Source organism: Megalops cyprinoides, chromosome 9, assembly GCF_013368585.1.
Source record: "Megalops cyprinoides isolate fMegCyp1 chromosome 9, fMegCyp1.pri, whole genome shotgun sequence".
Lineage (NCBI taxonomy): Eukaryota > Metazoa > Chordata > Actinopteri > Elopiformes > Megalopidae > Megalops > Megalops cyprinoides.
This window is the reverse complement of record NC_050591.1, coordinates 32,963,186-32,973,587: the sequence shown is the minus strand read 5'-3', so window position 1 is coordinate 32,973,587 and position 10,402 is coordinate 32,963,186. Positions and strand designations below refer to the sequence as shown.

The 10,402-nt window shown below is 41.8% G+C and overlaps 1 protein-coding gene across 2 annotated transcripts; it reads left to right on the top strand.

Moving 5' to 3' along the window:
• Positions 1–348: 348 nt before the first annotated feature.
• LOC118783416 (dehydrogenase/reductase SDR family member 11) lies at positions 349–9,576 on the top strand. 2 transcript variants are annotated; one of them, XM_036537282.1, is made up of 7 exons: positions 349–545; positions 5,503–5,712; positions 6,388–6,482; positions 7,305–7,434; positions 8,325–8,417; positions 8,579–8,644; positions 9,378–9,576. In XM_036537282.1, the coding sequence occupies exons 1-7, from the start codon at positions 414–416 to the stop codon at positions 9,417–9,419; spliced, it is 768 nt and encodes a 255-aa protein (XP_036393175.1). In that variant the 5' UTR covers positions 349–413; the 3' UTR covers positions 9,420–9,576. The 2 variants fall into 2 exon arrangements, with proteins under 2 accessions (XP_036393175.1, XP_036393176.1); XM_036537283.1 differs by lacking the exon at positions 349–545 and adding an exon at positions 4,813–4,882.
• Positions 9,577–10,402: the final 826 nt, after the last annotated feature.

The window sequence follows — 10,402 nt, the reverse complement described above, 5'->3', positions numbered from 1 at the left end:
ATTGAGCCAATCATTTATATAGTCATTCATTCTAATTATTAGCATGGGAATGCATTGCTAAATATATAAAGCTCCTTGTTATTGCCATGTGTTTAACGGTAAGACCTCTTTTTGGGGAAAGCTTCACAAACAAAAACAAGCGGATGAGTAAAAAATGAACCAGAGATAATATATTTGCTTGCTATTTAATATTTAATCCAGAGGGCGGGGACTGGAGCTTCCACAATGGTGGCTTTCCTTCCTGCGGGCCGGTAGGAAAAGTAAGGGGAGGGTCGGACCGCAGAATCGCACAGTCATACAGAGCAAGCGCGACTCAGTTGCGCTTTTTTTTTAAAGAAAGCACAGAACGCAAATCGTTCGCGCTCAGCCGTTTTGCGGTGTTCTTCACAGTATCCTCTTGTTCTCCCCAAGACATGGAGCGCTGGAACGGCAGAGTTGCTTTGGTGACGGGAGCCTCGGTCGGGATTGGTGCGGCTATAGCTCGCGCTCTGGTGCAGCATGGCATGAAGGTGGTCGGCTGCGCTAGAACTGTGGAGAAAATAGAGGTTAGCAACTTGTTATCCAACAGACAGCTGACAATATAAGACACATGCCTAGTTCAGCTTGCTGCTTTTGTGCAAGTCAACGTCAAAATGCCTGTTAGTTAGAGAGGTTCCTCTGCTCCACACAGGCTACAACAATACTTCCTAGCCAGTTGCCAAAAAGAACAAAGTTGCACATTTTGGCTTGTTTGTTCGAAAGTTATAGGAAACATTACTTTGTATTGGGATTCGAAATAGCCTGCACTGGCTAATTCCACTGTCTATGATAATGTAAAGCAAGAAATTAGCTAGACGACTGTTTGCCGGCTGGTTAACTCTTTACTGTGTGGGGAGATTACTGGAATTACTGGAAGTATTCTCTGATTGCTGGTAGTGCAGTGGGGGAGGGTATAGCGAGCTAGCGTGGTCTTGCATAAGCAACATGACAGCTGACTAGCAAACTGGCAGGGATAAGGCCAGTCCTGACTACGCAACCGGGCAATCGGCCCAGAAAATTTGCCGTCTGGCATGGCAAGTTGATCGTGAAGAGATGAATGTCTATGGAGAGATAACAATAATTACACTGATCACTCTTTAAAGGTTCCCCAGTACCCACGAGAAGCATAAAAATGAGTTCGGTTTTAATAGGTCCGGGGATAAGTAGTTACTGTTGCTATGCTTATAATGCTTTACTTATGCATTTTAAATGGAAAATGCCTTTTGTGTCAGCAACTCCTAAAGTGTGGTCTGACTCGAACTGAAACGACTTCAAGCTTGCTCTGCGTGTGGGAGTACGGTGTACGCATGCGCGCATTAATACTCGGAGTTAAACTGTTTTTGAGAGGAAGCAGAAACATATGGTGATACGATTACATATGAGTTACACGAACTGTCAGACAGAGGTGTGGTCTACATACGCCATCCGCGGGGAGACAATGGCAGTCATTTTTAACGGCTCAGCCAATAAGAGAGGAGGAGGGTGCGAGAAGAGCTTCCGGTGTGACGTAACTATCGCAGCAGAAAATGACAGGCAGAGCTTTACAGTGTTTATTATTCAAAAAGGAGGTGAAGCAACTCTGAGGTATTATAAACAATCTAATTCAAATTTGAAGGGCGTAGACATATATTTCTTGCACGAATTTCTGTAGGTTAAGTCAACATGGAATATGTTTCATTTAAAATTATTTTCAAATATTTTAAAAAGAGTAAGACAGTGTGGCACGACCTTATTGCTGGTGTTGCGTCATTTAGTTTGACACGTGAATTTTATTTTGCAGTCTGTCTTATCCCTGTTTTCGTAGCATTACTATAGTATTGTCACATCCAGTCAGTGATGTTCCCCATGGCAGACATGATGGATAGCCCATCCACAGCCTTTTCTCAGTCAGAATATATACATTATCTGCCCAATCTCTATATGAATACACAAAACAGTCCAGTTACAAGTGATGTGTTTGGTACTTTAAGTGAACACTTGAAATATATAACTAGAATGCTGTGAGTTCATTTACAGGTTCAGATGTCTTGTCCAAATCCAAAACTCCATGTAGGTACTACATGCTGTTAAAAAATGGACATTTTTTGCACTCATTGTGATAGCAGAGGTTGAACATCAGTCATACAAAGCTAAGATAAATGCTTACAGCTGTTTGCAATGTGACATTAATACATTATGCAAGGTCATAGGTAGGTGTAAGTTCTGGTGACCTGCCCAGGCTTGTTAGCTATGCTGATTGTCATTGTTGGCTTGCAATCAAACAAACCTTGACTTTTAATGAAAAACACATACTGTATTTTGAGTGAATAATATGTGTAATGGTATGTGTCACCAGATGTGTTGTCAGGCCTGACACTGAGCGAATTAATGAAGCTGTGTAGTTGGTACCCTCCAGCTGCACTCACTGTATGCCTTTGATTTGCTTCAATTCAAGAAGCAATCTGATGGCTAGTAATTAGTATGGTTTAAAGAGCAAATTAGAATGGTTTAAGTTATGGGTCATTTCTGTAAAATGGCTGTTCATGTCAGCAAATTAGGAATGGATAATATTGCAGTATCTTGATTTCACAAGAAAGGCATATTGTAAAGCAGTGCACCTGTTGTTCTGCTTTTCACTGGTTAAAGGTTGCAAACCCGTCGTCTGGCATAGAACCTTCCGTGAAAATGACGCTGAGCGTCCTCACCATCTTACCCAAAGTACAGTTGAGTGCAAGAAATCATGGACCAAGCATGATTGTGTTTTCCTTGTTTTTTTTATGTCTTTTTATGTAAGATTTTTTTATATGTCTTCAGTAATAATCCAAGGGAATACAACCTGCCTAGAGAACTGTTTGCAAAGGGCCTTGGTGCTTTTGGATTGTAAGGAATGTATTATCACAGTGGAATGTATAATGTGTTTTGGAGTCACAGGAGTACAGTTAAAGGTCACAGACTTACATTCACAGTAGTATCACTATAATCATTGTGGTAATTCATTACCCCTTTTGTATAATTATGAATAATTTATTTTGGGTAGTAGTGTAGCATAGTGGTAAGAAACAGGTCTCATAACTGAAAGGTTGCTGGTTCGATTCATTGCTGGGGCACTGCTGATGTACCCTCAGGCAAGGTTCGTGACCCAGAAGTGCTTCAGTAAATATCCAGCTGTATGAATGGATAATGTAAAAATTGTAATCAATGTAAGTCGCTCTGGATATGGGTGTCTGCTAAATGACAATAATAATAATAAAAATCTTAAATCCATCCCATTGTGAGCACCTGTTGCGCCAATGCGCTAAGGCTAAACAGCAAAGGCTTAGCAATATTAGTTAATCTTTGGTCTCACAAGTCTGTAGTGTGTGGGAGGCCTTATCAGTCCAGATCAAAGGTGGCATTATATGATCTCTCACTGTGATACCTCTGAATACAATAACTTCCTGTTTCCTGGTGGCGACACTCACCCCTCCACCCCCAGATGAGCAGCAGACACCCCCGTGATAAAAATATAAAATCTAAAATGATTTCCTAGCTCGCCCAACCCATTATTAAAAACTTTGACATAAAGTTTAAAAGGATCTGTGATGAGGTTTTATCTGCAAAGGCATATTAAATTTCCCCGTAGCGTTGACTGCATCCCTAGTTTGTAGCTGTGACAAATATCTGTTTGAACTGGTTTTCTCTGACAAAGCTGCTATTGTACTCATCTGTCAGGTTCCCAGGAACGCCTGTAATTGTGGTCAAATAAATGTTGCGACAGAGGCCTCTTTGTGTTTCTTTCTAAGTATTCAGTATCATGCAGTTATTCCTAAAATCTCTTTTTCTAGGGGTAGGCCTCTGTTACCTGTTACCTGTGACAGGAGTACAGCACAAATGGCATAATGTCTTTCAGAAGGCAGGCCTACAAGGTAGAGCTAATTTCCTCATGGCTGTGTTGGATTCTTAGATAAATTACTAGTAACTACAGAAAGTAGTGATGAGAGAAATGTCAGTGGGTCTTAATGTTTGTTTACAGCAACTGTGTCAAAAAGGAAGTTAGGTTAGTCTTTGCCTCATTAAGACTGAGTAATTAAGATGACCATAAGGGCATGAGAGCTTGTTGTATTTCACTAGATTTTCCATGCAAGGAAAAAGACATTCAGGCCTTCAGCCCTCAGTTACAGCATGACTGTTGGAATCAACATATTTGCCTGTTGTACCAGGGTGCGAGTCTTTTATGACTTACTTACATACTATACTTGTATTGTAATTGCTAACAAGTATGCGTAGGTGTACAGAGATTGAAGAAGCTGTTATCTTGAGCCACGCTGCTGTGGCGCCGCCTTGAGCCAGCCAGGAGACAGCCGGGAGATCACCGTCCCTTCGTGGTGCACACCTCGGCCGGCTAAACTGTGTTTAGCAGCAGATTAGGCTTTCAGTGGGAAGTGTACTGATGAGACGCTAATCAATTCTGTGAACATGGAAGAAACGGGCTGAGTGAAAGGCGAGTCCCATGATGCTTTAGGAGACTTAGAACAATGAGACACTTGTTTCGTGTACAGTTTGGGTTGAATTTGGCTTCACTTTGCCTTGTAAATGAGGCAGAGTGAAACATTTGAAAGTGTCTCCATCAAAGGGTGGTTTCTCAGAGTAGGACCGGGGATCTCTTCCCACCCTGTGCCATTCCCAGCACCTGAAACACCCTGCAATTCAGCCTGTCATCTTGCATTTCCGTCCTCATTACGGGGTAGCTGTGCTGTATTTCCTCTGGTGAGCAGGAAGCTAAGTGTCTGGTTCACTTCCTTAGCCTGAGCCTCTGTGATCGCAGTGCCAGAGCTGGTTCGCTCATGGAGAGAGAGGCAGTCTCATCTCAACTCAACCCCATAGAATGTTGAGCAGGAAAGCCAGCGTGAGAGTCCCGTTCAGTTTTACAAACGTGACACATCTGCGTGCGAACGTGCAAACAGTATTCATGTCATGTGTGTGTGTGCGCCTACATATATTTACGCATTTGGCAGATGTGTTTGTTTATGTGTGTGCGTGTTGATAGCAACTTTACAAAACCACGTTAGCTGTGTCAGCAGTCCTGCTTCCGTCATGCTCGTGCAAACACAACGCGCTCGGACCACCACATTAAAAAAAAAAAAAACACTGACAGCACGCTAAGCTGTTCTAGGAAAACTAAACGCTGTCATACAAAGAAAGTGTCGTTGTACGCGCAAGAGCAGAGTAATCGCTACAGTCATGCTTCTTTTAACCACTCGCGAACTGTTTCAGCTGCATTCGCGAACTGTCTGTTTGAACTGCATGTTTCCGAGAGTGGTGGAAGTAAACATCTGGACTGACAGAGATATTAAAATTATCTGCGGTTATCAAATACTCAGCTTCTATCTGTCATTTTGAAAGACTTTGTCAATTGGAGTCATAAAATGTGTGAGCTGTACTTGTTCCCGTTTCAGTAGTTTCTAATCAGAAGGCAGTTGTGCCGAGGGGCTAAGCGCTAAATCGGATTGCGCCGGTGTTTTTCAGAAACTGGCAGCGGAGTGTCGGAGCGCTGGCTACAGCGGCATCCTCGTCCCATACAAGTGCGACCTGTCCAGCGAGGAGGACATCCTGTCCATGTTTTCCGCCATTAAGACCCTACACCAGGGCGTGGACGTGTGCATCAATAACGCGGGACTGGCCCAGGCGGAGCCTCTGCTCAGCGGCAAAACCAGCGGCTGGAGGACCATGATCGATGTGAGCGCCACCCCCACACTGCACGGTGCATGCACGATGCTATGCATGTGGTCTGCTCTGTACACACTACACAGTACGTGCAAAAGCGTGCAGACTCAAAACAGTGCATATAGTCTAGAGTACAGTGCAGATGCTATACAGTGTGTACGCCACACAGACTCAACACTGCATACAGACTGCACAATACACTGCGGACACTACGCAGTGTGTACACCACAGTGCAGACTCAAAACAGTGCATAAACCACAGTGCAGACTCAAAACAGTGCATAAACCACAGTGCATAAACCACAGTGCAGACTCAAAACAGTGCATAAACCACAGTGCAGACTCAAAACAGCTCATAGTCTGTTCAGTACAGTGCACATGCTACACAGCGTCTACACCACAGTGCAGGCTCAACACAGTACATACTGTCAGTGCATACTCTCCACAGCGCACACTCTTTAGGATCCTCACATGCCATAGCCCTGTGTTCGTTTTAGTGCTGCATATGCAGAAGGCAGCGCTGCTCTAAGATGCAGATCCAAACTACAGTCGTCCTCTGCTTAACAGTCCTCTCTCAAAGGACAGTCACAACCTGGGTTGTGCCTACGTGATACGTCAGAAGGTGAAAGCCAGTTAACTCCCAGTTGGGAAAGGGTTCTTGAAGTCTGTCAGTGTTCTGTTTTTTCAGGTGAACATTCTAGCACTGTCGATCTGCACACGTGAGGCCTACCAGTCCATGAAGGAGAGGAACGTGGATGACGGACACATCATCAACATAAACAGGTACGGCGCAACTGCTGTCTGTCTAATGCTGAGAGCTGTCAACCACTCGTCTCCGATCAAGTGCCTCTAACCGCTCCAGAGAGAGCTCAGATACTCATGTTTACATATGCATATGCAGCTTATATTTAATATGTAGGATCTCAAAATGAACAACTGTCCACAGCTAATTTTAATATGTGTATACAGAGAAAGTATGTGTACAGTAATTACATTAATTACTGTATTTTAGTTAGTTGACATGGTTGTTGAAATGCAAATGAGAGGTAGAGAGAACAGCAGGACTCTAATAAGCTATGGTAAATGGTGAAAAACAGAGCCTTTCTCTATGATGTTCAAGGAGATACCCTGTGCAGAATCTTAGTACAGGCCAAGAGGTCAGATATTAAGAAGAAAAGTAATTGCATTATATACTGAACAATGAACAGCTTCTAATTGATTAATTGCTTTGGAATGCTTTGCCTGTTAGTAATAACACTATTAATCAACTAATCGTACTTTGCCTTTGTGTAGTGTAGTGGTAAGGTGCAGGGCTTGTAACCAAAAGGTTGCTGGTTCAGTTCCCCACTGGGGCACCACTGCTGTACCCTTGGGCAAGGTACTTAACCCACAGTTGCTTCAGTAAATATCCAGCTGTATTAATGGATAACATGTAAAAATTGTAACATATGTAAGTCGCTCTGGATAAGAGCATCTGCTAAATGCCAATAATGTAATATAATGTAAATGTATTATGAGTTTGGGCCTTTCCTTTACCTGAATATTTAAGCTGGCACAGTGCCAGAAGTGCACTGTCGGTCTGATTGCTTCTCCTCATGTCTGTAGTATGAGTGGACACAGGGTAGTGCCCAGTGGTGATGTCCACTTCTACAGTGCCACCAAGTATGCAGTGACCGCGCTCACAGAAGGTCTACGGCAAGAGCTGCGAGAGGCCAACACTCACATACGAGCCACGGTAGGAGAATCCTTGCATACATACTACCACCCAACGCTCATATATACAGTACAGGTTACAATACCAGTATTCCAACACTGACATGCAGAACCAGTCAAAAGTTTGGACACAGCCGATTAGGATATTTGGAAACATGCATTCAAAGACATGTTGATTTGAAGACGTATGCTTAAATGCTTGAAATTTGTTTCTTAGACAGTGAATATATATACTTTGCTGAATCTGAATTATAAGATAGTTTTCGTTTGTTTAACACTTTTTGGTCACTGCATAATTCCATTTGTGTTATTTCATAGTTTTGATGTCTTTGCTATTATTCTAAAATGTGGAAAATAGTAAAAATAAAGAAAGAAGAGTGTGTCCAAACTTTTGTTTGGTACTGTATATACACAAATCACAGGAAGACCATTCTCTTTTTACTCATGCGTGTATTGTAACGCAGGTAAATAAGCAAATAGTGTGTTTCAGTGACAAGACCTGGGAAACTCGCAAACATATCTTGTGGGTGCACCCTTAATTTACCAACTTGCATTAATGTGAGATTTTTTGTTTTTCTTTAAAAAAAAAAGACAACAGTTAAGTTGAAAGCCATCAGAAAAGCTAAGACTCTGTAGGCATTAGATTCAATCCCACTGATACCTGTCCTTTCTTCTGTATGCTTTCTCTCTTCAAGTCAAGCAGTGTTTTCAGATCGACTGTAGTGTGTGCTTATTCAAAAACAAAAATGTGCAGTGGTGTGTTCTGTGTTCTGTAGTATTCTGTGCGTGTGTTATGCATTTTAGTTTTATACATGGTGAGTTTCCATAAGTCGTTAAAACAGGACTGTAACATTTGAACAAAAATGTGCTTTACACAAACCACATACATTGTGTCTTTATCTTCACTACCAGTGTATATCCCCGGGTTTAGTGGAAACCGAGTTTGCTTTTCGGCTTTACAACAACAACCCCGAGAAAGCAGCTGGTACATACGAGAGCATCAAGGTGAGACAGCAGAAATTCTACTCTCAGATTTTATCACCTACAAACGTGGGTCCTGCACAGAACAAGAACATAGTGGAAATCCTACCAGTTCAGAAAGAGTATGAAACATAGATGCAGCATTTAGTTTTTATCAGTTTTAAGATTTGTTTGTTCCCCTTCAGTGTCTGAAAGCAGATGACATAGCCAGCGCAGTCATGTACGTCCTCAGCGCACCTCCACACGTGCAGGTAAGCATGACTTTCATTCATGTCCGCCACCAATTTCATTCAACAAGGGACTGTGATCAGTTCTTGTAGGTTGTTGAAGTTGCCCACAGCTCAGTAATACTGATATTCAGGTACATGCTGGGGGTGAAATACTTTGCTGTTGAAAAAAGCAATGGCAAAAAGCCTACAGCAGTTTCTTTTATTGTAAACTTTCTTTTCATAAAAAAAAAAAATAAATACACACATTACACAGTCTATGGTTTCATGCACTTTTATCTTGACCAGCTAGCTTGTACCTTGTCTGGCCAACTGTTGAAACTTGTTCATGCCACACTTCTAATTTTGTTGACTCCTTACATGCCTTTTTGCTTATGCTGTACTCTGCCTCACTTGTAAGTCGCTGTTGATAAAAGCATCTGCCAAATTAATTAATGTAAATGTATTGCATGAGGACCACAAAAAAACTGTTATGCTTTTATTTCTTTTGTGCTTTTGTTTACTTTGCATTCCTCTGAACACACTGATGAGCAGAGGCAGATGCTGCTGAGGTTTACTTAGCTCAGAGTACTCAGAGATTTTTGTGTTATTGCTAGCAAAACCAGTGTGAAATACAGGGTTCACGCTCATTGGCAAACAACATATTATTCATATGAGATGGGGTAAAATGTATATTTAATTCAAAGCATCTTCTTCTATATTTTTTGAAAAGTGTCACTGTTCTTCTTATTCATTCAAGCGTCTTTCTCATGGGCAGATTGGAGATATTCAGATGAGGCCAGTTGAACAGGTGTCTTAGCGGCGCACTCGGAAGAGGCTGGAGCAGTTGCTCAAATCAGCAGCATCAGTACCTCAACAGCGACACCCTCTGGGCGCATTTTTTTTCTAAAGTGGACTGGAAGGATCGAGGTCGGAGTTCATGCCGTGGGAATCTGCAGCCAGGCTGTTTTCTGACAAGTGGCACTCTAGTGATTCCAAACGAAAGAGTACTTTTGTTCTGAGTGTTGCAGGAATAGAATGTGCGATTTGTGTGTGTGTGTGTGTCTGTGTGTGTGTGTGCACGCGCGCGTGTGTGTACGTGTGTTTTCAGCTTTTTTCTTCACTAAATGAATGCAAAAAGGACAACAAAATATGTGTTATGTATCATATTGTGTGTCCATTTTAAAAGATGAGTAGGAATACATGTGATTTCTGTGCATGATAGTATCTTTGATAAGTAATAAATAATTTGATGGTGATGAGATGTGGCACATAGCCCTAAGAGCTCAAATCCATTTTCATCTCTGATTTTGTGTTTTAATAAATGTCAGCTGGCTGGAAAACAAACATTCCTCTGCATCAATCTCTCATATTGCCATGTCAATCAAACTGTTTTGCTAGCTACCCATGATGTCAATCAAAGGTACCATTCTTGTAGCCTGTTAGCATGTCAGTGCCTCCCTGAAATCTGTCATAGCCGCTGTTCTCCACATTGGAACCACTTGAAAAATGTGTCCTTTTCTGACACAGTTTTAACCTAGAAGTGTGAAGATGTGTAACTAAAAGCACTACTCTTTTTTGAACAGTGTAATGTAATCATTTGTATTCTTAATACACTTTTTTATTAATTGTTACTCTGCTGCAGTTGGGTTCATTGTGTTGTGTCCCATTCTTTCTAATGCTTCTATTTGTCTGCGCCATTCTGTTTTCTAAAGGAAAACCAAAAGTCGCTCAAATACCTGCTTTAGCACTTTTAGCACATTAAGTATTAATATTAATTAAGCTTAATCTCTTCTGCATTTT